Source organism: Salvelinus namaycush, unplaced genomic scaffold (genome assembly GCF_016432855.1).
Source record: "Salvelinus namaycush isolate Seneca unplaced genomic scaffold, SaNama_1.0 Scaffold6, whole genome shotgun sequence".
Classification (NCBI taxonomy): Eukaryota; Metazoa; Chordata; class Actinopteri; order Salmoniformes; family Salmonidae; genus Salvelinus; species Salvelinus namaycush.
Genome location: NW_024061308.1, coordinates 1,034,952 through 1,062,022, shown reverse-complemented (window position 1 = coordinate 1,062,022; position 27,071 = coordinate 1,034,952). Strand labels below are relative to the sequence as shown.

At 41.5% G+C, this 27,071-nt stretch overlaps 2 protein-coding genes and 1 long non-coding RNA gene across 4 annotated transcripts; 1 reads left to right on the top strand and 2 right to left on the bottom strand.

Annotated features, from left to right (window-relative positions):
• Nucleotides 1–2,799: 2,799 nt before the first annotated feature.
• On the bottom strand, nt 2,800–7,372 carry LOC120042018. The gene is made up of 3 exons (XR_005475998.1): nt 7,342–7,372; nt 5,539–5,647; nt 2,800–4,100 (listed from the first exon to the last, which is right to left on the bottom strand). It is a non-coding gene; the product is annotated as an uncharacterized LOC120042018 (long non-coding RNA).
• A 348-nt stretch (nt 7,373–7,720) lies between these two features.
• On the top strand, nt 7,721–10,402 carry agk (acylglycerol kinase). The gene is given in 13 exon segments (XM_038986860.1): nt 7,721–8,020; nt 8,259–8,298; nt 8,401–8,480; nt 8,635–8,710; nt 8,805–8,930; nt 9,050–9,144; nt 9,270–9,339; nt 9,480–9,559; nt 9,713–9,770; nt 9,861–9,926; nt 9,928–10,009; nt 10,120–10,217; nt 10,328–10,402. Coding segments are annotated over 13 exon segments (1,056 nt in total). The 5' UTR covers nt 7,721–7,910.
• A 2,860-nt stretch (nt 10,403–13,262) lies between these two features.
• Nucleotides 13,263–27,035, bottom strand: dennd11 (DENN domain containing 11). 2 transcript variants are annotated; one of them, XM_038986858.1, is made up of 9 exons: nt 26,472–27,034; nt 25,699–25,798; nt 25,416–25,574; nt 22,777–22,933; nt 20,931–21,069; nt 20,624–20,755; nt 16,385–16,535; nt 16,239–16,307; nt 13,263–16,144 (listed from the first exon to the last, which is right to left on the bottom strand). In XM_038986858.1, exons 1-9 carry the CDS (start codon nt 26,827–26,829, stop codon nt 15,949–15,951), a joined length of 1,461 nt encoding a protein of 486 aa, XP_038842786.1. In that variant the 5' UTR covers nt 26,830–27,034; the 3' UTR covers nt 13,263–15,948. The 2 variants fall into 2 exon arrangements, with proteins under 2 accessions (XP_038842786.1, XP_038842787.1); XM_038986859.1 differs by lacking the exon at nt 16,385–16,535 and having other exon boundaries at nt 15,949–16,144; nt 26,472–27,035.
• Nucleotides 27,036–27,071: the final 36 nt, after the last annotated feature.

Below are 27,071 nucleotides of genomic sequence, written 5' to 3'. Positions count from 1 at the left end.
ACCATATATTAGTATATTCAAGCGCTCCTAAAATAATTGGAATAAAGATTTTAGGAACTATTTCCCAAAAGTTATTATTGGTTTTCACTTTTTCGATTAATTAAATACTTTGCCAAAGTATTTCGGCAATAACCTTTTGGAACAATATGTTAGTAAATTCAAGCGTTTCTAGAATAATTATTTAATTAATTCTAGGACTCATTTTTCTCAAAAAATATTATTATCACAACATTCAACTAATTAATTAAATACTTTCCCAAAGTATTTCAAACGTTGGCTTTTGGGACAATATATTAGTGTATCCTAGCGCTTCTAGAATAATTATTTAATTAATTCTAGTCCTTAAGGCAAACCCAGCAGCACGAGAGGGAAAAAATCAAGTCAACTTATTAGCACAAAATAGCTTCACAACAGCCCACCCATTTTGACTCCGCGGTCACTTTCAACACAGCCTCAATTTAGCATATCCCTAATTAGTAGCAATCGGCCTCGTGGAACGTTCAATCACTCACATTGATTTGGCGAGTTCGGGTTTAATTCCTATACACCTAGTTCAAGCAATAACTTCTTACCAACGCTCCTAATCGAAAATTAGTTATCGACTAGTCTCGATTCTGCTCATGCAACTTATTTCATCAATTCCTCACTGGTACATCAGACTATTTGGAATACATTCAGAATAACACGCATAGCCTTCTGTCTACTGGAATGCCAACTCCAGTAGGCTCAGGTTCGCTATTACCAACTTGATCACACAATATCACATTTCATCATTTCACATAATTTCATCAATTCCTCACTGGTATATCAGACTACTTGGAATAGATTTCAGACAAAATTCATTTAATTCCTCACTGTTATCAGACTACTTGGAATACATTCAGACAAAATTCATTTAATTCCTCACTGTTATCAGACTACTTGGAATGGGATTTTTAACGCAGATATCCTTACACCATGCCTTAGATTCTAAACAATTCCACATAAATTTAACAACAATTCACACTCACCCCAGTACTCCTGATCACAATTTAGATATTGGCTATAATACAATATACAGATTTTGATTAAACAGGCATCTGCTTACCTTATAGTTTCGAGCTCTTTGATCAGTTTCCTGGGTGAGTTGAATCGCGATATCTCCTTCGGACAGGTCACCTCTCCTTCTGGAATCTTTCTCCCACACGTCTCCTGTCTGATCACTTTTCTATGGACCGAATTCAAAGGTGTCTATACCATCCTCTGCTTACCAAGTTTTGTTGATAAAACGTTTACTGGAGACAGGAGATCAAGTGGAGACATAGGACGAGGTGAATATTTGTATAATAAGGCCGTTTTATTCAAGTGTAAAGATATCAGGCAAAGCGTGCAGCACGGCCCCTTCTGTCTGATTCGTATGGAATCGTCGGAAAAGAGACGCTCTAAACAGTTCATACAGATTATATAGGCAACAAGCAAAGTAGGTTGATCTTGTAGTCTGGCCTTCTGATTGGTCGATCTGGGTCGTGGGTAGTCCTGATCAGGCCTGGTGTCAACGTTCCATTGGTTCTTGAGATAGTTCTTTGTCTTGTGCTCCAACCTTGAGTTGTGTGTGTCTGTGGTTGTCATGGGGGAGGGGAGTTGTGTGTGTCTGTGGTTGTCATGGGGGAGGGGAGTTGTGTGTGTCTGTGGTTGTTGTCTAATGAGACCAGCATATGTCCAAGGGAAAACGGGGGTGTGTGTATTTTGTATAAAAGATAGCTTATGTTGAGAAGTTGTTATTACAAGTTTCCAGTATCTATTACAATTTCTTACAGTACACTGGCGGCCGTTAGCCAGGCCCTTCAGCATGTGTAGGTATGGGATGTACAGGGTGGGGGCCAGAAGGTCCCCCATCTGACGTACAAACTTAGACAGCACCACCTGTGGCACAGCACACAAGCAGTTACAAAATGTCCTATTGGAGGATAAATGATCATGTTAGAGCTGGGCGATAGAGACAAAAATCTATATTGCAATAAATTGATAGCAATAAATCTGGCCTTTGTAAAATGGTATAGAATCAGCTTGATCCCCTCTGTCAAAGAAGCTTGGACCTTCTTTTTTTGATATTTTCAGTGGTATTTTTAACAAACACGCCCCCATAAAGACAATGAGAATTAAAAACAGGTTCAGCCCCTGGTTGGACCGTGATCTTGCAGTTACTCCACCTCAAGAATTGCATTCGGCGAAAGGCTCGGCACACGCATACTCAGGCTGACTGGCTATCGTTCAGGCAAATTAAAAATAAGTGCACTCGGGCTATCCGGAAGGCCAAAGTTAGTTACTTTAAGGAGCAGTTCTCTCTCTGTGGGTCTAACCCCAAGAAGTTCTGGAAAACGGTTAAAGACCTGGAGAATAAACCCTCCTCCTCACAGCTACCCATGTCCCTTAAAGTTGATGATGTGGTTGTTGCTGACAAGAAGCACATGGCTGAGCTCTTTAATCACTTCATTAAGTCAGGATTCCTATTTGACTCAGCCTTGCCAGTCCAACAGCCTTGCCAGTCCAACATTTCCTCATCTCCCATCGCTTCTAATGTGACTATTCTAAGCAATATTGTGCTGCTATTTTTTTTTACTTGGCCAAAGCTTTTGATACGGTAGACCATTCCATTCTTGTGGGCAGGCTAAGGAGTATTGGTGTCTCTAAGGGGTCTTTGGCCTGGTTTGCTAACTACCTCTCTCAAAGGGTGCAGTGTATAAAGTCAGAAAATCTGCTGTCTTAGCCACTGCCTGTCACCAAGGGAGTGCCCCAAGGCTCGATCCTAGGCTCCACGCACTCCTCAATTTACATCAACAACATAGCTCAGGCAGTAGGGAAGCTATCTCATCCATTTATATGCAGATGATAGTATGGCTGGGCGGTATTCCGTATTTTATGATATACCGGTATTGATGCAGGGACTGGTTTGGGTTTTCACTTTACCTTCTATACCGGTATTTGAATGTTTGGTTTGTTAAATGTGATACGCCATGTGTAATGTCAATTTTGAAAGTTTACTTGAGTCATCTCCCTCCGCTCTTTCTCTCCGTGCCACTTTCCACACAAACCTAGCCACGCCCCCTGTCACTCAAGTGAAAATATGTGGCTGGCATACATGCGATATACAGCTAAAACACTTAACAGAAAGGACTGTGTTATCTGTGGTCATGCTAGGCCTGTTCTGGCAACACACCCATTTGCTTTAGGTGACGGTGAGGGGTGGATGTGTATATTGGAGGGATTTTACCATGTTAAACCAAATTCAACTCTGTGTAAATCTTTGAGTCTTGTGTTCCCAGAAGTTCCTCCCCGGAAGGCCCCGTGGGGTGTTAAGGCATATGGGGGAAACTACAGCTGCATCATGGGTACAGGTAGGGGTATAGACTATGGGCGGTTGCCTGAAGCTGATTGCATCAGTAATGTAACCATTAATGCTACCTGGCCGGTAGAAGGGCTGAATCAAACTAGAGGCGTTGCTGACGTATGGTGGATATGTGGACCAAACAGGCGCTTAACACCTATTCTTAGAGGTGACTGGCAGGGTACGTGCGCCTTAGCCAGTCTGATAATACCATTAACCATTATTGAAGTTACAGCTAACCAACTTCTAGGATCCACAGAGCACGTGACCCATCCATGCACGCGACCCATCCATGAACAATTGGAGGCTACCTCTAGAACTGCCAGGCAAAATAGACTAGCCCTAGATATGATCCTAGCCAGTCAAGGTGGGGTTTGCAAAATGTTTGGAGAACAATGTTGTACATTTATCCCTAACAATACTAGCCCTGATGGGAGCATTTCGAAAGCTTTAAGTGGTCTAGATAAACTATCAGTGGAAATGAAAGGCTTGGCTGGAGTGGAGGAGAGTGGACTGTTCTCTTGGTTGGGTGAGTGGTTTGGTAAGTACACTGCAATGGTGGTTACTGGATTTCTGACCCTAATTGTTGTCTTTCTTATGTTAATGTGCTGTGCTGCTTGTATTATCCCGTTTGAGGAAATCTTTTACAGATGTTGCGCACGCTGCGGGTATGATGCCATTGCTTGCTCCCGGGGGGATGCTGAGACTGCCTTGGCAGAGGATGATCCATGGTTTGCTGTGAAAAAATAAAAAATAAATTCCTTATTTTTAGTTTAATTCATTACTTTTTGTTTCACAATATATCCCTGTAATATTTTACCCTGTATGTTGTCCTACCTTATGTCAAGGTTTAAAGTTCCTGGGTGGCTGGTAGCCAACCTAGTATCTGTTAGGTGTAGCAGGGTGGACTAGATGGTTTTTATTCTTTATACAATAAAGGTGTGTTTCTTTTAATCTTTGTATTCTGAGTATGACACCCTTGTGGGTGTCAAATGGGGGAGTCGAAAAGCAGTCGAAAAGCATATATAATTTGTTGATTTTTGTTTTTCTGTAAAAATAATTTGTTGATTTTTTCTGTTTTTTATAATTTGTTGGTTTTTGTTTTTCTGTAAAAATAATTTGTAGATTTTTTCTGTTTTTCTGTTAATTTTTATTTTTTTTATTAATAAACTTTTTATTATTTTCATGAAATGCTATCAACATATTACTATGTTGTGACCGCTGAAATAAAGGATAATGAGTGACACCCTAGGGGGTGTCAAAATGGGGACTCAAAAAGCGTTCATATATTTAATTAATGAACTGTTGTTCTCCTTTGAAATGAGGGTTTCAAGTTCCTAGGTGGCTGGTAGCCAATCTAGTACATAGTGGGACCGAATGAAGGACATGTAGGTATTTTAAACTTTGTTGCTTTTATATGATTCATTGATTAATTTTTATTCGCACCCTAGGGTAGAGGATTGAAAATATGCTTGGCCTATCATGGGGGTGTCTGTGTGTGCTGGAAGTAACATTTTGCACCAGATAGTGTGACTAGCTGAGAGGCTGTGGTTAACCTTGAGCGGGAACAGTATGTTTTCTATGCAGGTGTAAATAGCTCAACAATGTTGCAGAACTGTCTGTGTTAAATGAGGACACGAAAAACGGGAAGCGGGAAGCTGCCGCTGGCTGATCCCGCCCTGGCTTACTTTTTTTTTTTAAACAATTAACCTGAATTAGGGCCAGACTAGTTACCATATTTTCTCACATTGCCATTGACAGTTTTTTCTATTGTCTCTTTTTGGTCCATTTAGAATGTTAATGTAGATTGTATACAAAAAAACAATGTATGGTTAAAAATTTTCATGTTTTACTGTGACTTGTTGTAGGCTCCTAAGTGGACCATAAGGTTAAAAACCAATCCAAATTAAGAAAACTAAACTAAAAAACAAAAATAAAATACGAAGTAACTCTGCCAGAGTGTCTCTTTTGCCGGTCCCAAGCCCGGATAAAGGAGGAGGGTTGGAATTGTGACATAAAAAAAAACAAGAATCGACAGAATAAAGTTCATTTGTAGTTGTAAACATATTTAGGGTGTTTCGTCCATCGCAACTACATGCACATGGCCAATTATGCAAATGAGGCGATGACGTCATTTAGCGACTTTTAGGACAGCCAATAGCTACTTTCCTTACTGAGGAGTTGTCAACACTGCTGAGCTGCAGGTCCAGGAGTTGGACGCTCTCGGGTTGCCTCCTCCACACGCATCCCATAACTCCTTCTGCGGCCCACACTGACTGGCTCCTGATAGGGGTAAAGTAAGTCAGTCAGTGTTATGTGTGTAGCCATTACAATGTGTTCTGAGCATATCATATTGGCAAATTGTAGAGATTACGAGCAAGCTAACTAACTGGAGTTTAATAAGCATTTCCCATTTTGTTTTCCTAACGAACGTTAGTTAGCACATGATACTTTCACATTTGTTAACTCGGGAACGACCTCTTGAAGCTAACAGCACCATTTAACAAATAATACATTATTGAACTGGTAGGAGGTTTGCGGCATATTAATCAATATGTGGAGCTGGAGATTTATATTTCCCTCACTAACTTTAAACATCAGCTATCCCGAGCAGCTAACCGATCGCTGCAGCTGTCCATAGCCCATCTGTAAATAGCCCATCGAATCTACCTACCTCATCCCCATATTGTTTTTATTTACTTTTCTGCTCTTTTGCACCCCAGTATTTCTACTTGCACATCTTCCACTCCAGTGTTAATTTGCTAAATTGCAATTACTTGCTACTATGGCCTATTTATTGCCTTACCTCCTCACGCCATTTGCACACGCTGTACTGTATATAGACTTGCTTTTTTTCTATTGTGTTATTGACTGTACGCTTGTTTATTCCATGTGTAACTGTGTTGTTGTTTGTGTTGCACTGCTTTGCTTTATCTTGGCCAGGTCGCAGTTGTAAATGAGAACTTGTTCTCAACTAGCCTAACGTAAACTCACCACATTCCGTACAAATGTGCGCAACCGCAGCATTCAAACGAGGCTACAGAAGAAAACTAATGGGACTGAGTTGACTTCAAAATCGGGGGTGTGAACTAGGTTTCTATTCAAGCATTGATCGACATGGTAATGGCTCTATAGTATTGGAGAAAAGTTGAAAAAACGGACCCTCCGTTACATCGTGACGTGTCATGTCGTAACGTACAGCACGCATAAAGCAACTATTTATGTCTTACAATCTCTCTCCACCAGGTGTAGCACTTCTCTCATCGTTTAAAAACAAGAAATGGACAGTGACGGGGTAAGGCGGGATACCTAGTCATTTTTTGCGTCAAAGCCGCTGTTTTCTTCTAAGATCACTTTAGCACCGCCCTAAAAACCCGATTCAAATTCGACACAAACTTTCAAATAGGTATGTAATGACACATTATATAAACTCTTTATAGTGTTTTATTTACATTTTAGAGGCGATAAGGTGATAAGTTGGACAGATCGAGTGAAAAAAAGCTATTTTCCCACACAACCTCTCTCCTTCTCACTATCACGCATTAGTTTCGCTTCCCCACCCGCCATTTTTTTAAAGACCCGACAGGGCTCATTGCCTGCTTGAATTATGCAGAAACGGGCAGCGTTTAGGTCATGTAATTGATAATGTTGGAAAGGGGAGAAATTGTGCTTCACAATGATATTGACATTACAGTTGATCTGGAAGTATTACTTTTTGGGGCGCTAAAATAAGGGCAATTGTACGGACCAAGGCGATGTACGAGCTTACGTTACCTGGTTAAATAAAGGTAAAATAAAAAAAAATGTACCCACGCGTGTTATTATAGCGATTGGCTAACATTAGCTAGCGTTCCTCCTGTCTGAACTTGACACAGTGTTATATATAATTAAAGTGCTCTTGTAAAGAAATATGGATTGTGTTGTAAATAGCCATAACCAACCTCTCACTGCTCTATTATTTGAAATGAAACCCATACCCGAATTTCCCGCCATCTGCGCCACCATGTAAATGTCGAATTCTAGAGAATTGGCCCTGGCTTAGCGCCAGAGTAAAAATACAATAATTAACGTTTAAAAAAATCATTGATTACATATATCTTCTGTTCACCAGCCATTATACTATTCAGTATATAATGTGACTATTGATATTTTAAAAAATGCAGTGGCAAAGTAATAAAACATATATCTTTTTTTTTAGACTACTCTTCAGGCGAGGTCTTCTTTTTGTTTAGACCTCAGCTAGTGTATGGGAAATGTAGTGTTTCGTCAATAAGCTAAGCACTGAGCTAATGACGATTACTTATTTCTTTAAGTTGTGTACCATTTTCAATTTGTAAATTTCCCTTATTTTTGTTTATGTTGGTATGTTACGGGATAACTTATTTCATAACGTGTTTAATGAAACTCAACCGGAACTAATACTATTAAGATAGCTGCAGCAATGTGTCACATGCGAAATGGTTCTGACAGGGAAAGGACATTAATTGTGATGCTTACACAGATGATACATAGCGTTTTTTAAACGGATATTCTGATAGTGTCGATAATGGCTCGGGTTGTGAAAGTGTTTGTAACTCTGCGGAATCATTGGAAGAAGTCCACAGTCGCTGCGTGTGCCCTATCATACGGTGGACACTGGCTGTATGGTAAACACTGGTGCGTAACGTTTCCTTCAGAATTACCGGTATGGTTGTTAGATCAAGTACAGATCATCCCTAGCATTAATATCATTGAGCACGTACACAGGAATTGGTAGCCTTTGAGAAATCATCAGCCATCAAGGTCTTACAGAACGGTTCTTGTGATTTGAAATCCAACAACATTGAATAATAGGAGAATGTATTTTAATCAGTTGTTTTCTTTGTCAATACTTTTTTTATTTTTTTATTCACAGTGATAATCTGCTGCGAAGAGATGCTTGTCTGGCGGCCAGGGTGAGACATGGCTTATTGTGTACAATATGTGTCTGCATTCAAGGATTCTGCACTTGCATTTACTGTTTTCTCTAATACAAAATACTCCATTCTCAATTGCAGGAATTTGGACATCAGCAGATATCACCCCAGGAGCAGCTGAAGAAAGCCACAGTCATCCTAAACCCAGCAGCTTGTAGTGGGCAAGTAAGAGATAATTGTCACATTCCCTAAAGTTAAGCAAAGAGAATAAGCATGAGGTCCAGCTTATTGCACCACAGCCATTTCCCTTTTATATTGTAATTTGTGTTTAACTAATTTGTCTTGCTGTACTCTTGCTCTTCTCTCTGATCATAGGAAAGCCAACAACTTATTTGAGAAGAATGCTGTGCCTATATTACACCTGGCTGGTATGGAAGTAACACTAGTAAAGGTGGCCTACAATTTTGTTTCCCCATGGCATCTAAGGCCTTATAGTTTATAGTTCTACATAGTGTAATACTCTACATGTGTCTTCTCTCTTACAGACAGACTATGAGGGCCAAGCAAAGAAATTGATGGAGCTGATGGAGCAAACAGACATGCTGATTGTGGCTGGAGGGGATGGCACTCTGCAGGAGGTTATCACTGGCTTGCTGCGGAGGGCTGATCACGTAAGTTGTGTAGCATTGACTGTTGTGTATTACTAATTGTATGTTATAAGTGTTGTGTAATACTGTTTTAGCTAAGCTGTCTCTAACTACCCAGTCCTATGGGTGTTTCTCAAACCCAGGAGTCGTTCAGTAAAACCCCCATAGGATTTATCCCACTGGGCTCCCACAATTCCCTGAGTGAGAGTCTGCACATCCTCAGTGACAATCAGGTGAAGTAAGTATCCCATTGAAACACGGCACACTTGTTCATTCAGATACAAACCCATGCCATCATCTTGTCGTTAGTGTCCTAAAATATCCTCCAATCCTTTTGTCATCCATATTGCTTCTTGTTTTTAGACACATCACATCAGCGACATTGTCTATCCTGCATGGAGAAACGGTACCTCTGGATGTGCTGCAAATCAAGGTGAGACCAGAAGGGTCTGGGATTCAGGGAGGGGTCAAGATGACACAAACTGATATTACCTTAAATCGACATTGAATAACCATAACTCCATTGAGAGCAAGATAGAAAATTGTATTGTGTTTCTGGTTTTATGTATCCAGGGAGAAAAAGAACAGCCAGTGTTTGCCCTGATTGGTCTACGGTGGGGGGCCTTCAGAGATGTCGCTTCCACCATCAAAAAGTAAGAACCTCACAATTACTAGTCAAACTTCAGAGCTTATGGTAAACACGTTTCCCACATATTATACTTTTACGTGCATTACATTATAATAATATGAAGTTGTGTTTCTTCTCTAAAAATACATTTCTCATATTGCTGTGCTTTCTATCTTAGATATTGGTACCTTGGCCCGTTGAAGATAAAAGCAGCTCATTGGTTCAGTACATTACGGGTGAGAAACATGACTGTTTCCATTCAAAGTCCATGGACTGCCGTTGTTCCTCCATGCATTTGTACCATGCTGTCTTCTTGTATCCGCCAGGAATGGCCCCAGGTTCACGAGGCCTCTGTGTCCTACATAGCCCCGACCCTTCGCCCTCCTGACCTGCCCGGAACAAAAGCCCCAGCGCCCCAACCTAATGTACCGCATTGCCCGCAGACTGAAAAATGACTGGTACCCACCTATTCCAGGTAACACTATGTTTGTTTGTCTGTCTGTACATAACACTACATCCTTTAAATGTCCTTGTGTATCTTCTATTTAACAAAGCATGATTGGCATTGGTTTTCTGTTTGTGCAGCGTCTCCCAAAGTGGAGGAGCCAGAGAGGTGGGATGAGAGAACGCTGTCTACTTTGGAGCTGTCAATACAAACTCAGAACAAAAACCCTGTCCAGACGGTCAGCACATTTTATTTATTTTTTAATATATATATATTTTTTTACCTAGTAGCTACTACAACAAAAGTGACAGGATGTTTAAACTGCCTGTTCTCTTTTTTGTCCTTCAGCGTATTGATGACTCCCTGCTGGTGTGTGTGGAGCCGGACTCCTTCACTGTGGGAGATTTTATCACTGTTGGGTAAGTTGTGGAGATTTACAGTACCAGTCAAAAGTTTGGACACCTACTCATTCAAGGGTTTTTCTTTATTTTTACTATTTTCTACATTGTAGAATAATAGTGAAAACATCAAAACTATGAAATAACACATATGGAATCATGCAGTGACCAAAAAAGTGTTATACAAATCAAAATATAGATTCTTCAAATAGCCACCCTTTGCCTTGATGACAGCTTTGCACACGCTTGGCATTCTCTCAGCCAGCTTCACCTGGAATGCTTTCCAACAGTCTTGAAGGAGTTCCCACATTTGCTGAGCATTTGTTGGCTGCTTTTCTTTCACTCTGCGGTCCAACTCATCCCAAACCATCTCAATTGGGTTGAGGTCAGGTGATTGTGGAGGCCAGGTCATCTGATGCAGCACTCCATCACTCTCCTTGGTCAAATGCCCTTACACAGCCTGGAGGTGTGTTTTGGTTCATTGTCCGGTTGAAAAACAAATGATAGTTCCACTAAGCCCAAACCAGATGGGATGGCGTATCGCTGCAGAAAGCTATGGTAGCCATGCTAGTTAAGTGTGCCTTGAATTCAAAATAAATCAGTGTCACCAGCAAAGCACCCTGACACATCACACCTCCTCCATGCTTCACTGTGGGAACCACAAATGCATAGACCATCCATTTACCTACTCTGCATCTCACAAAGACACGGCGATTGGAACTTAAAATCTCTAATGTCCATTGCTTGTGTTTCTTGGCCCAAGCAAGTCTCTTGTTCTTATTGGTGTCCTTTTTAGTAGTGGTTTCTTTGCAGCAATTCGACCATGAAGGCCTGATTCATGCAGTCTCCTCTGAACAGTTGATGTTGAGATGTGTATGTTACTTGAACTCTGTGAAGTGTTTTTTTGGGCTGCAATTTCTGAGGCTGCTAACTCTAATGAACTTATCCTCTGCAGCATAGGTAACTCTGGGTCTTCCTTTCATGTGCCGGTCCTCATGAGAGCCAGTTTCATCATAGGGCTTGATGGTTTTTGGGACTGCACTTAAAGAAACGTTCAAAGTTCTTTACATTTTCTGGACTGTAATTTATCTTTGCTTATTTGAGCTGTTCTTGTCATAATATGGACTTGGTCTTTTACCAAATAGGGCTATCATCTGTATACCACCCCAACACAACTGATTGGCTCAAACGCATTAAGAAGGAAAGAAATTCCACAAATTAACTTTTAACAAGGCACACCTGTTAATTGAAATGCATTCCAGGTGACTACCTCATGAAGCTGGTTGAGAGAAGCTGTCATCAAGGCAAAGGGTGGCTACTTTGAAGAATCTCATATAAAATATATTTTGATTTGTTTAACACTTTTTTGTTTACTACATGATTCCATATGTGTTATTTCATAGTTTTGATGTCTTCACTATTATTCTACAATGTTAAAATAAAGAAACCCTTGAATGAGTAGGTGTCCAACATTTGGACTGGTACTGTACTTTCTCACATTATTTGTGTAATACCTGAGTAAAGTAAATGATTGCTTACTCATGTAGCATGTGTCAAGGCTGTTGCATTTTCTGCATTGCAGAGAGAAAAAAGTGGAGGACTCAACTGCATTCACAAGACAATCACTGAAGCTGGAGGCTAGTGCATGTCGACTCAATCTGCCCAAGGTCACATACTCCCTCATCTGTCTTAAGCCTATAAACTTCAGAGACAAGACCAATGAGCCACCGTGCCTCCATCTTGGCACTCCCCCAAGCTATAGAAATGCATTTCTTAATGTCTGCATACATTTTTGCCACATGTATTCTATTACAGACACCTTCATTTAGAAGAATGCATTATATTGTGAGCTAAACATAAAAATGAACAATTTATTAAAAAAAACTAAATTCCTTAAACTATAATTTCTGTCCCCACTACAACAGAAAATACTTAAATACCTTGAAACATTTCATTTAAATACTGTAGAATTCCATTCATTCTTATTCCTACTGTGGAGTGTCAATATGGCCGACCGGTGGCTTCAAAGCCTCTCAATGACCAAAACATTGCATCAGCAATCCAAGGTTTACATAAATGATTGGACAAGACGCATTACGGTCTTTGATAATTATAACCTTTAAACAAATTACATGTATTCTTGTATAAATTGGTTTATTTTAGTATGTGTGCGATACTCTTTTTGCTCTATGACCTCTCCCTACTGTCCTGTCCCGTTTCCTCTCCCACAGGAAGGTGCTGGCTTCTACAACATCGACAACGAGGAGTATGAGGCTATGTCGGTGGAGGTGAGGCTGTTGCCACGGAAACTGCGCTTCTTCTGCAGCGCTGAACGCTCCTGCTGCAGTGACAACAATATGCAGGACACAGAGAAATAGGGAGGAGGGTCAAGGCAAGAGGTCATTAGTGTCTGTACTGGGACTCTACCTCTACTGTATCTGGGTGTGTTTTTCTGGAGTATGTCCTTAAACATCCATAACACACAGCTGAACCAGGGTGGACCAGTCTACAGTGAGGTCTCATTGTTACAGTACATTGACATGTTCAGTTGAAATATTTTCACAATTATGGAAGATGACAATATGATGAAGTAACAAGAACCAAGCATTTTGGTTGCTATGTCCAAACCAATTAGCTTATAGAAGTCTGCCCGGCAGGACTATTGGTGTAACTGACTGATTTACTATTGTATATTGTCATGTGTATTGCTAAATGTGTAATGAGTCTTATTCAATAATTCTGTTATGATGCACACAGTTCTGTCACTTTTTAATACCAATGAAAAGTGCAGACTTTGTCCTCCATGTACAGTACTCTATGATAAGATACATTGGTATGAGAATCACTCTCCCTTGGCAACACTATCACAAATACAATCCAACAAGTATCAGAGAAAACCAATGTTTTATTGTTTTACAGTGGCAGTACTGTGTAATGTCACCAGCTTGAAAACAAGAGTGGCTCAGGCGATCAAGTTACTAAATGTGTATTCATCACTAAAGTCTCTTTCCATGTTTTATAGTAGTACCGGTTCTGGATGTAGCTGTGTAGTTAACCAATGTTTTAAGTATAGGTTTACATTACAGTTGCTGTGATCAAGGATTAACAGTTAGCTATATGAGTTGTTAAAGTACTTGAAGCATATTAGTGCTGAAGTAATACAGATTAAGCTTTCTATTGACATTCAGTGGGGTGACATACTGTACAAATATATTCAAATGAGCCAATGCTGGTACAGGTCTGAACAATTTCCACAAAGAAGGCATTTGATACATTTATTTTTGTGTCGTGTGCATTCTCTACTACATTTACATGATACACCTGTAAAACAAACAGTCGCATGCCCAGGATGTGCTGAAAAGAACAGGGTGGGACAGGTCAAAACAAACAGAAGGGAAAAGGGGCTAAGTCAACATGGCTGTGAACTACATTTAATCATATTACCAAACACCAATATCAGTAGTGTCAATTGACATGTTGATAAAGTAGTTGGAAGTGTTTAAAATCTAAAACATTTCCTCTATGCCTCTTCCTGTTGACAGGTATAATAAGCCTGTGGTCTTAATTGAGTGCCTGCACTTAACACAAAGATTACCCACTAATTAGGCTTTATAACCCACACTGTAGGACAGAACTGTCCCCAGCTAAACCTCAATGAACAGCGCCACTATTGCTGACATCTACTGACCAGTCGAACCCAATGAAAGCAGTTCGCTGTCTTCATCCAAAATATTTGATGCGTCATTGAACTCACATCTATTGGATGACTGCTTCATACATTGATTTAAATCAGTCACCCAGGACTATAGAACAAAATAACGTCATCTCCAGGGCCTGTTTTCGAAAAGTGTCTCACTGTAGGAGTGCTGATCTATGATCAAGTTCCCCTGTCCATGTTATCTTATTTTGATAAAAAATCTAAATTGATCCTATATCAGGGTCTGTCTGCCCAGAGAGGGGAGTAATTCCCTCTGTGAACCTCAAGCATACAAAGGAGTCATTGTTACAGTGACGGGGCACAACAATCTCCTTCCTGCAGCTGACAAGCTCCAACAAGAAAGAAAGTTGTATCTGCCCTCTCATAGACACCCGTGAATCTAATTTAATCTGCAACAAATCTCATTGATAACCGGGCAGTACAGTTTGAAGTACACAACACACAAAGCTTCCTGCTGGCTCCGAGACAGACAGACTGTTACATCACTGACTGCACTTTTAGTAATAGTTTCTCTGCTGACAACATTGGGCCATTAAATCAGAACACAAACAAGTTGACCCATAATCATGTGGTCATCAAACAAGAGTACAGAAGTTGTGGTGTGGTGCAGCATTCATGATAAGTTAGTGTCATAGAAACACATTCATTTAAGTTTCAAGTTCACAATTTTAAAACATCTAAACTTGATAAAACACGACACAAAACATTATCCAAAAGTCACCATACACATGTGCAATGTGACAAGGGAACAAGAAAAACATAAGTGACTGGAGCCTGTATGGGTGTCAGCATTGGACCAAGTCAGACAAACATGTGCAGTCTAATGAAATGTTACAGTATTTAACAAATATTCAACCTCAGCTCCATAATAAATACCTCCTTGGATGAGGGCATTATATCAAATAAATACATCTGGCATGACTCATCTTTCCCTTTTAATGTGTATGATTAGCTGACATCATGAAAAACACTATTTGAACCAAAAGAGGTCTTCTTGTTTATGTGAAGCAGATTCATGTGAATTAGTCTTGAAGTGTGAATCTTTCTTGATTATTGACTTTTATCAAACACACAAATATTCACATTGCTCCTTTTTTTCCATTCTGAAAAATAAAAGGTTGATCAACTTCAGCATAATTTGTTTAAGAGGAAAACCAAGTGAAAACACTTTATTCTCAGCTCTAGCAAACCTGATGTAGAAGTTTAGGAAACAACATCATGGTAAAGTTATTCAGCAGAAAGATTGAGATCCATAAAATAAAAGCCCTGACAATCACGTGAATATTTAGTATTACACTATACATGGTTAGGTAGAATCCTCTAAAGACGTAAGAAAAAAAGGGCTTGGTGCCATGGCTGAATTTGGAGTTAAGGTTCCAAGTGAGAGGAACAATCAATTATCCATCCCCAAACAGGATGCTACTGTAGATACATGGCGCTGTTGGTCAAAGTCAGCAGTGCTCCATAATATTGGGAGCAGTACAACGAGGCACATTGATCAAAGGTTCCGTGGAACTTCCACTTCCATTGACTAGGGCTGGTGAACCAAGCAGAAATCCAAGTGAGAAGAGAACAGATGCCAAGCGAACAGACAAACAAGACAAGTGGTTGTTGAATGTGAAACAGACTTTAGCAAGAGAACTGCAGAGTCCAGGCAGTGTCTATTATCGTGGCCCAATTGGCCAGGTGAGCTGTCTCTAAGTTAACACTGGCCAAAGGCAGCTGTATCCCGGAGTATGGCGAGAGACCAAGAGAAACCTGCAGGCATTTGACTGGGCAGGAGGCCAGGGGACGAAGAGTAGGAGGCAGTGTCTTCAGGGGAAAAGGAGAGAGGAGCACAGGCCACACAGGGCTCAGGGGCAGCAGGGGTTATCGATTACCAGCATGGCATCAATGCCATAGAGCTCCAGCAGATCCACCAGGAAAGTGCGGTCTGCCTGAGGGTCCAGCCCCATGGCCCTCACGTGCTCTGCCGTCAGGGTGGGGTCCGCACTCGCCGCCACCTCCGATAGAGTCTGGAAGATACGGTTATTCTGCTCCATGAAAAACCTAGTGGAGAGAACAGAGGACATTCTGTAAGAAAGTTTGATAAACACTCCAGACTGAGCTCAACCAAAAGATACTGTTGTGTAAACTAACTCACAGGATAAAGAGGTCCTCCTCATTTGATGTGCAGTCTCCATCCACCTCCTGAGTGTAAAGTAGCAGTTGCCTGAAAAGACAATAACATAATCATCATCAGCATCATCTCTTCAAAATGGCTTCCACCATTTATCAGTTTCTGTGTACCTCTGTTCGCTGAGTTTCCTATACTTCTCCCGGTCCACCCCATTCAGCCGGAGTAGTGGCTGAAGGCTATCTCTGTGTGTCTTCACATTCTGGTTGTCAACATATACATCATACAGCTCCTTCTTCTCCTCAAAGATCTTCTCTGTCGTACCTAAACACACACACCCCTTTATCAATCTTAGCATAATGTATAGTGAACCAAAATATAAACGCAACAAGCAATAATTTCAAAGATTTTACTGAGTTACAGTTCATACAAATTTATTAGGCCCTAATCTATGGATTTCACATGACTAGGAATACAGATACGCATCTGTTGGTCACGGATGGGGAGTAACGGATTACATGTAATGCGCTACATGTAAGGGAATACAAAAACCGGTAACTATAATCCGTTACCAGCAAAAATATTGTAATCAGATTACAGATACTTTTGAAAAACTAGATGATTACTTTTAAATTCAGAAAGGATGTCCGGGAAGAAAAATAAATGTTTGACATTTCTGTTCTCAATGACATCCAAATAAGCATTGAAAAAAGGCACAAGTTTAAATTTGTTCCACCTGAGCGAGTCTGACCACAAGTCAGAGACCACTATGATGACACACCAAATGTGTTTGATGGATCGCGGGAAAAGAGCAGGAATAGGCTTTTGTAGGCTGTAGTCCAATGTCTTCCAATGGTGTGACTGCTGTCGGCACCCAAAGATTATCCAACTTGATTAAACGCTTGGAGGTAAGGATGACAGCAGTGGTGTAGTCTACGGCGATACGGATATCACTTATTATTGATATCTTCATAGAGCATTGTGAATCACACTGCTGCTCTATCATTTAGCTATTTGTGCCTTATGGATTTTGGTTGTTGTGGACGCCTGTTTACAAATCTAAATGTGTATTTGAATCCAATAATGGTCGAATTCAAGAAGTTTAAGCTGCCTATCAATCATTGTTTTTGAAACAGGTGGACTGCCAGTGAAAAATGTGCTCTTGCAACAGCTGCATAATACGGATCCCAGCCTACGGAATAAAAGTGGAGCATTTATTGATCAGTCTAATTCGTGCTGATAAAAAAATAAATAAAAACATAGGCCTAATGGACACATGCTCAAACTCGCACACATTTGATAGACTTAAAGAGGAAATCTGTAGTTGCTACATCCCTTTTTGGACTTGTGTGTGTGTGTGTGTGTGTGTGTGTGTGTGTGTGTGTGTGTGTGTGTGTGTGTGTGTGTGTGTGTGTGTGTGTGTGTGTATGTATGTATGTATGTATGTATGTATGTATAGATATCCATTGATTCTTGAAGAATATCATTTATAAATGCCTCATGAGCTTAGTTCAACTGTCACAATCCATGGGAACCCCAAATATAAGCTTGTTTTTTTCCAACGTTTGTAAACATTGTAAATGTAAAACACTGTAAACCCTCATAACATGGTTAAAACAATCATTTTGATATCATGGATGGTCAGTCCTTGCATCCATAGCTCTGTCTATTTATCTGAGTGGTTACATTTCTCCAGGCCCATCCCTCAGCTTTTTACCAAAACAGAGGTGGTGCGACCGTTTTATCTGTGGATTTGCCTTTAAAAACCATTGCATATTATCAAGATATCACCAACAACAAGGTAAACAATAGGCCTATAGCAAATGGCATTCATTTTTAACATGTAAATAGCACTTTTCAGTAGTGCTCAAAGCATGCCATTCAATGAGCGCTGCATTTATTTTTCAACTCGAATCAATGAGCCCACTCAGTCCTCCATGACAACAAAATCACAAACAGAGTATGGCTGGCTAATAAGTCCTTCGTTTTGGGGTTATGCTCAGGTAAAACAATTTGGCTAATCTATTCTTCCATATTTCCTATTCTTGAAGATCAAGGGGTATATCATTTATTGGAATTCTGATACACTTTGGTTTTTAATGTAAAGATAAAATTTAATCGTATTATTATATGTAGTAGAAAACGATGGGTTAGAAGAAGCCTACATAACCAACCCATAAAGTAAAATTTTACATCCATATACGGTCAGCTATGTAATCTTTAACATTAATTTATCCTGCAATAGATGTTATTTAATTGGTAGCATACATTTTTGTCTTCTTCTAATGCATCTTAAGGGGAAATTAATCTAAAAGTAACTGAAAGTAATCAAATTACGTTACTGAGTTTGGGTAATCCAAAAGTTATGCTACTGATTACAATTTTGGGTAGGTAACTAGTAACTGTAACAGACTGCTTTTAGGAAGTAACCTACCCTGACTATATATACAAAAGTATGTGGACACCCCTTCAAATTAGTGGATTCGCCTACTTCAGCCACACCCACTGCTGACATGTGTATAAAATCGAGCACACAGCCATGCAATCTCCATAGATAAAAATTGTCAGTAGAATGGTCTTAAGAGCTCAGTGAATTTCAATGTGGAGTTCCAAACTGCCTCTGGAAGCAACGTCGGCACAGAAACTGTTAGTCAGGAGCATCATGAGCAGCCGCACAAAAGCCTAAGTTCACCATGCGCAGTGTCAAGCAACGGCTGGAGTGGTGTGAAGCTCGCCGCCATTGGACTCTGGAGCAGTGGAAATGTGTTCTCTGGAGTGATGAATCACGCTTCACCATCTGGCAGTCCGACAGATTAATCTGTATTTGGCAGATGCCAGGAGAACGCTACCTGCCCCAATGCATAGTGCCAACTGTAAAGTTTGGTGTAGGAGGAATAATGGTCTGGGGCTGTTTTTCATGGTTTGGGCTAGGCCCCTTAGTTCCAGTGAAGGGGAATCTTAATGCTACAGCATACAATGACATGCTAGACGATTCTTTGTTTCCAACTTTGTGGCAACAGTGTGGGGAAGGCCCTTTCCTTTTTCAGCATGACAATGCCCCCATGCACAAAACGAGGTCCATACAGAAATGGATTGTTGAGATCGGTGTGGAAGAACTTGACTGGCCTACACAGAGCCCTGACCTCAACCCAATCAAACACCTTTGGGATGAATTGGAACACCGACTGCGAGCCAGGCCTAATCACCCAACATCAGTGCCCAATCTCCCTAATGCTCGTGGCTGAATGGAATCACAATGTTCCAACATCTAGTAGAAAGCCTTCCCAGCGTGGAGACTGTTATAGCAGCAAAGGGGGGACCAACTCCATATCAATGCCTATGATTTTGGAATGAGATATTCGACGAGCAGGTGTCCACATACTTTTTGTCATGTAGTGTACCTTAAAAAAAAAAGTAGGGGCATGGAACAGAAAACAAATCAGTATCTAGTGTGACCACCATTTGCCTCATGCAGCACGACACATGTCCTTTGCATAGAGTTGATCAGGCTGTTGATTGTGGCTTGTGGAATGTTGTCCCACTTTAATAACTGTGTGAAGTTGCTGGATATTGGCGTGAACTGGAACACACTGTCATACACGTTGATCCAGAGCATACCAAACATGCTCAATGGGTGACATGTCTGGTGAATATGCAGCAATGGAAAAACTGGGACATTTTCAGCTTCCAGGAATTGTGTACAGATCCTTGCAACATGGGGCTGTGCATTATCATAATGAAACATAAGGTGATGGCGGCAAATTAATGGTACGACAATGGGTCTCAGGATCTCGTTATGGTATCTCTAGGCATTTAAATTGCCATCGATAAAATGCAATTGTGTTTGTTGTACATAGCTTATGCCTACCCATACCATAACCCCAGCATGGGGCACTCTGTTCACATCAGCCAACCGCTTGCCCACACAACGTACACACGTACTGCCAAATTCTCTAAAACGGCGTTGGAGGTGGCTTATTGTAGAGAAATGAAATCTGGCAACAGCTCTGGTGGACATTCCTGCAGTCAGCATGCCAATTGCACGCTGCCTCAAAACTTGAGACATCTGTGGCATTGTGTTGTGTGACAAAATTGCACATTTCTGAGTGACCTTTTATTGTCGCCTGCACAAGGTGCACCAGTTTAACGATCATGCTGTTTAAATAAGTTTCTTGATATGCCACATCTGTCAGGTGGATGGATTATCTTGGCAAAAAAGAAATGCTGAGTAACAGAGATGTAACAATATTTGTGCACACAATTTGAGAGAAATACGCTTTTTGTGCGTATGGACAATTTATGGGATATTTTATTTCAGCTCATGAAACATGGGACCAACACTTTACATGTTGCGTTTATATTTTTGTTCAGTGTATTAACTGTGGATTCAAAAGCCCCAGGTCAACACTCACAAGCCACGTATGACATCTCTGTTGCCAGGGCAGCGATGTCTGCCACATTGATGTAGAAGAAGGGGCGGAACTCAGGCACAGACACACCTATCCCAGGTATAGAGATGTTGGCCAGAGAGCAACAGCAGTACACTGTGGGGAGTACAGAGCAACATGAAAAACCACTACAAAGACAGAGTACTCAGTGACAGAATTCTGTAATAAAATCTGAAAAACAAATATGTGGGGGTTTGTAAAGGTGACTGTGTGTGTGTGTGTGTGTGTGTGTGTGTGTGTGTGTGTGTGTGTGTCAGCTGCTCCCTCTCACCCCTGTAGCACACGACACCCACAGGTGGTGGAGAGAAGATAAGGATTCGTTTTCGGAGTAGGGCAAACTTCCACAGCACCATGATCTGCTCCCCAAAGAAGTGGATGAACTGGGACATGCAGCCGGCCGGGTGGGTGATCTGGAGGGGACAGAGAGAGAACAGACTGTCAGGCTGTCTGATACGGTAATGCTTTTTCAGTCTGGATAAGCTTGCTCAGCATGGACCAAAAACAAACTATTGCACAAAATCTCTCCTTGACATCAGGAGTCTGAGTTACATGGACAAACAGCACCAAGTCTTACCAGAAGCTGCGTCTGGTAAGACGAGGGGTGGGGGTGTGTGTCTATTTGTCAATAACAGCTGGTGCTAATATTGTCTCATATTAAAGAAGTCTCGAGGTATTGCTCACCTGAGGTAGAGTACCTTATGATAAGCTGTAGACCACACCATCTATATTATTCGTAGCCGTCTATTTACCACCACAGACCGATGCTGGCATTAAGACCGCACTCAACCAACTCTATAAGGCCATAAGCAAATAAGAAAATGCTCATCCAGAAGCGGCTCTCCTAGTGGCCGAGGACTTAAATGCAGGAACACTTCAATCAGAAATAACCAAAGTTTTACCAGCTTGTCACGTGTGCAACCAGAGGGGAAAAAAACCTCTAGACCACCTTTAATCCACACACAGAGATGAATACAAAGCTCTCCCCCCCGCACTCCTTTTGGCAAATCTGACTATAATTCTATCCTCCTGATTCCTGCTTATAAGCAAAAACTAAAGCAGGAAGTATCAGTGTCTCGCTCAATATGCAAATGTTTCAGATGACCCGGACGCTACGCAACAGGACTGTTTTGCTAGCACAGACTGGAATATGTTCCGGGATTCATCCAATGGCATTGATGAGTATACCACCTCAGTCATTGGCTTCATCAATAAGTGCATCGACGACGTTGTCCCTACAGTGACCGTACGTACATATCCCAACCAGAAGCCATTGATTAAAGGCAACATCCGCATCGAGCTAAAATGTCAGAGCTGCCGCTTTCAAGGAGCGGGACACTAATCTGGACGCTTATACGATATCCCGTTATGCCCTCAGACGAACAATCAAACAAGCAAAGCGTCAATACAGGATTATGATTGAATCCCACTACACCGGCTCTGACGCTTGTCGGATGTGGCAGGGCTTGAAAACTATTACAGACTACAAAGGGAAACCCAGATGCAAGCTGCCCAGTGACACGAGCCTACCAGACAAGCCAAATGCATTTTATGCTAGCTTCGAGGCAAGCAACACTGAAGCATGCACGAGAGAACCAGCTGTTCTGGATGACAGGACTAGCTGTTCTTATGACAAGCCATAAGACTGCTAAATAATTAATCAAATGGCCACCGGACTATTTACATTTACACCCCCATTCCCACATTGGTTTAGTACACCGCTGCTACGTGCTGTTTATTATCTATGCATAGTCACTTCCCCCCTACCTACATGTACAAATTACCTCAACTAACCTGTATGTCCGCACACTGACTTGGTACCGGTACCCCCTGTATATAGCCTCGTTATTGTATTGTGCTACCATTTCGTAAATATATTCTTAACTCTTCTTGAACTGCATTGTTGGTTAAGGGCTAGTAAGTAAGCATTTCACGGTAAGGTCTACACTTGTTTTATTCGGCGCATGTGACAAATAAAGTTTGATTTGAAGTTATCACATATCTCAAAATGAACAAACGCACTTAAACCAAAACATTTAATTGCCAATTATCCACAACTAACACAAACAACAGCCACACAGTAACATCAGTGACTGGTGCAGGTGGCCGTAGGTGCTCACCTTCATCTCTGGGTGCATGCAGCGGTTGATGGCTGGGACCCAGGCACTGGTTGGACAAGCAGTGACAAGGCCGTTCCCTGCTGGGGGCAGCACAGCTTTCTTATCCTCATAGAAGGCCTCCAGAGGAGAATACGAGCCAGGGCACTGGAGCTGGTGTCTGCATGGAGAGACACTATACACTTTCTATATGCTGACTGCAGTTGGCATCTCAGTGAGAACACTGGTAAGAAAGAGACTGTTATCGAAGACTCGTCACAGCATGGTTAGATTGGATTAAACCTGGGATAATCCCTCCCTGGGAACTGGAAGTGGCGTAGTACTTCCAATGGATCCACATAAGTACCTGTACTGTATAAAGTCAAGATTAACCCCCCAAGCATACACCTCTACCATGAGCTGGATGTGTCACATCTTTATGCATAGTCAATGAGATAAGAGATAAGGCTCTGTTTGAAGATTCAAGCATAAAGACAAGATTTACTGAGGGAAACTGTCCGGGTTTCTTCCATTTCAATGATTACATACAAAGACTTCATATGATATAAATGGCTTCTAGTGACGGTGGTGGCACTGACTCAGGGCTTATTTTTAATAGATGAGGAGACTGAAAATACAGACGAAGGAAAGGAGGAAGGAAATAAGGGGAGAAATGTGAAACAGGACGGATAAGAAAGAGAGTGACAAAGAGAGAGAATGGACAGACAGTGACACAGACAGTGAGAGCGAGCGACAGACAGACCAGACAGTAGGGTTGAGTGGTATCCAGATATTAATAACGTCGTAACGTTTCTGTACCATACCAAGGTATACAGTATTACTGAATGTGCAATTTAGGCAACAGGGATCTTGATCCAGGAGGGAACCAAGAAGCTTGATCTTGACATCAGGCCGATGCTAGCAAGATAGCAAACCAAATGCATAGCTGGAGTCCTGAGCTGGATATAATTTATTTGGCATCTTAGATTTTTTTTATAGTTGTACTTAACTTATATAGGTAGAAGCAGTGGCATAGCTAACGTTAAATATATATATATATATTTTTTTTTACTGTATTCAAAATCATTCTGTCGGTATTTGAAAATAAACCGTTTATACTAGTGATGCACCGATATGACATGTTTGGTCGATACCGATATCCTATATTTTCCTTGCCAAAAAACAGATACCGATAACCAATATTTAACATTTTAGCGGCCTTTTAAGCATTCTAGTACAGTTAAATAGTTAACACACACGGATGCAGAGGTCTAAGGCACTGCATCTCAGTGCAAGAGGCGTCACTACAGTCACTGGTTCGAATCCAGGCTGTATCACATCCGGCCGTGATTGGGAGTCCCATAGGGCGGCGCACAATTGTCCCAGCGTCGTCCAGGGTAGGCCGTCATTGTAAATAAGAATTTGTTCTTAACTGACTTGCTAGTTAAATAAAGGTTAAAAACACACACGCGTTATTTTGTTTGCATTTACGTATGTCCCCATTACCAGTAAAACATAATCAAAACCTATTTCTTTCACTTACTTGCTGTGCTGTTTCGTTCAGTCATTCCATTCTCAACCACGATTTCATCATACATATCAAGCAGTGAAGTTTCAGCTCTCTGTCCGTGGCCTCTCTTCCTCGGTGCGCACTGTCACTGTGTCTGTTTCCATCTTGTCCAGCTGTGTATGTAACATTTTACGTAAACCTTGTTTCTTGTCTGCATAGAAGTAGCGGTCCTTGTACCTAGCATCGAGCATGGCGGCGACACAGTAGAGAGAATGCCACCGAATCACTTGTTCACAGTCTGTGTCGGCAGTTATGTTGAGCAGGTGTTTCAATGCTATGACAGAGGGTATCACGTCTGCTGCAGGCGCAGTTGATAAGCTTATTTCTCGAGCAAGTTGTTTGAATGGAGCTAGCGTGTTCATGTTTCCAAGTTTCAAACATGTTCTCAAAAGCCATTGAAAAGGCAGCAGCGGTATGACAACCAGCATATTCATGAGCATGCAATACAACTTTATTCAGTAAGAAATCCTTGACGACCCACTGTGCTGTCAGACTCAGCATGCTCCTGGGACTGATATCGCTGGTCCAAATGTCAGTCGTGAAGCTAATAGCAGTGACGCTATTACTGTGTAACTCTGGTAGGGCAACATCTGAAAAATAGCTCACTTGGTAGTGTGTACCGATGCTCGACCAGTCGGCGATGGCCAACATCACCTACGACAGAAAACGTTTGATTGTCAAGGGCAATGAATTCCATTATCTTGGCATTAATGGATTTTGCCTTTGAGTTGTCTCGCTGAAATGTTCTTACTCTTTCAAATGACTGCTCGACTTTTTAACTGCTCGATCCACACAGCAGACATTGTGGGCTAGGTTAGGAATGCCTGTTGCACGTGTAGCGCAAAATTTGACGTGGCGTCATTACGTCATGTACCTACGTTATATAGGTATGCGCGTCAGGTTTGAAATCGGTTTTGCACATCGCCGTTAAACTAGAAATCGGGCCAATGCCGATGTTGGCATTTTTAGCTAATATCGGCCAATTCCGATATGTTCACCGATATATCGTGCATCCTTAGTTCATACCATATACCGGGGTATTGCCCAAGCCTAACAGACAGACAGACACAGACACAGACAGACAAGTACTTACCTAACCTGGTTCTCCAGGAAGTGCATGTAGCGATATAGGAGGGTGTAAGAGGGAGACAGAATACCCACAGATTTCATCCGCGCCCCTCTCTCCAATTCACTTTCAACAGGCATGTTAGCAAAACAAGCCAGCCCAAAGTAGCAGCCTTTACGGAAATATCTGCAAAAATTAAAAAGACATGGATGAATCTTGTGAATGTATACAACATCGTACAGATTATTGATAGGGTTCTGATGGTCCTATGCCAATAACACTGTGCATTCAGTTGGGGGAATAGTCTTACATGAAGTCGTTGGCGATTCTGTGTGATCCGCTCGCCATTGACTTGAATTCCACTCCGTCAAGATTCACATCTTGGGGTAAGCACCATTCCACCATGTTACCTGCCATTGACACACACAAACACATACACTTGATTTTCCATACTGCTCACTTCACTGTGAGAGAATGAAATTCATCCACCATGTCCCAAGTTTTTTCCTTTCACATTCTATCTTACTATAAAACTCAGCGTACCATAAAAGGGAAGTTGAGGAGGGTAAGTAGTAACACTGGTTTCCCAGGACTCTCAGAAAGCTTTGCCTTCTTAGTGACACTGGTGTAACAACAGAGGAACACACAAACTGCCCCGGGTCAACAGATGCTTGCTATAATAACCACTGAGAAATCCAGAATATTTTCCAAGCTGTACAAGGGGAGGTTTGAATTATCAAATTAGAAATTAATGTAACAGTAGGTTAATGCATTACTCTATTATTCACATTATCTACATTTAAAGAGAGTTTATTGAACCTTGTGATGGCAGAAGAAAATTATAATTTGACAAACTGTGCTTTCCCTGCTCAACAAATGCTGACCACAAATGATTTGGGTCTCTACATATTGGGTCATATTTGAATAGCGTAGATAAGCAAAGCTAGCGGGAAGTAAAGAACAGTAGGCATTTCTTGCAACGTCATCTTTCAGTGTGTGCGCACTTCCATGGAATGAGTCAGTCCCCCACTGTGCCCAGTAAGGTAAATGGCACTCTCTCCATACTGTATTGCTCTTGCTCACCTGATCTTGTGTCAAAGGTTACCACAAACACAGCCACTATTTGGTCCTTTTCCTCCCATCCCAGTCGTTCTTTCAGAGATATTCTAGAGTCGGCATGGATGGGACTGGGAACATCCCACGGGCCAGGATGGTCAATGTGAGGGCTCCTGTTCACGCTGGGAATAGTTGTTACACTTGCTGGACCCCCAGAGCTAGTGTTCCACCCGATGGCGAGCGCGGTGCTGCCCAGAGAGCGGCCGTCTGGCGGATTTGATTCCGATCCATTTTCTTTTGCTGGTGCGGGAACCGCCTGGGTCAGTTCGTTTGGTGGAATCTCCTCCCAGTCGAGCAGTGGAGCGCGATCCGACTGCTCGACCATATTGCTTCCTAAATTGAGATGAACAACGCGGAACTATGGAGAAAATAATTCCACTAGATAAAGTCAGTAGGCTACTGCTTCAACAGACCCTTATGTGTTTCACTCCTCCCTGCCGTTTTCTTGCTATTTGTAAGCGTGTCACATGCGCCGATAAATAGTCTTCTGCCAGCTCCAGTGCCAGCGCCAGCGCACACAGTGTTTTGGTGATGATGTCACACACTTCCGCTCACGTGGATTGATCA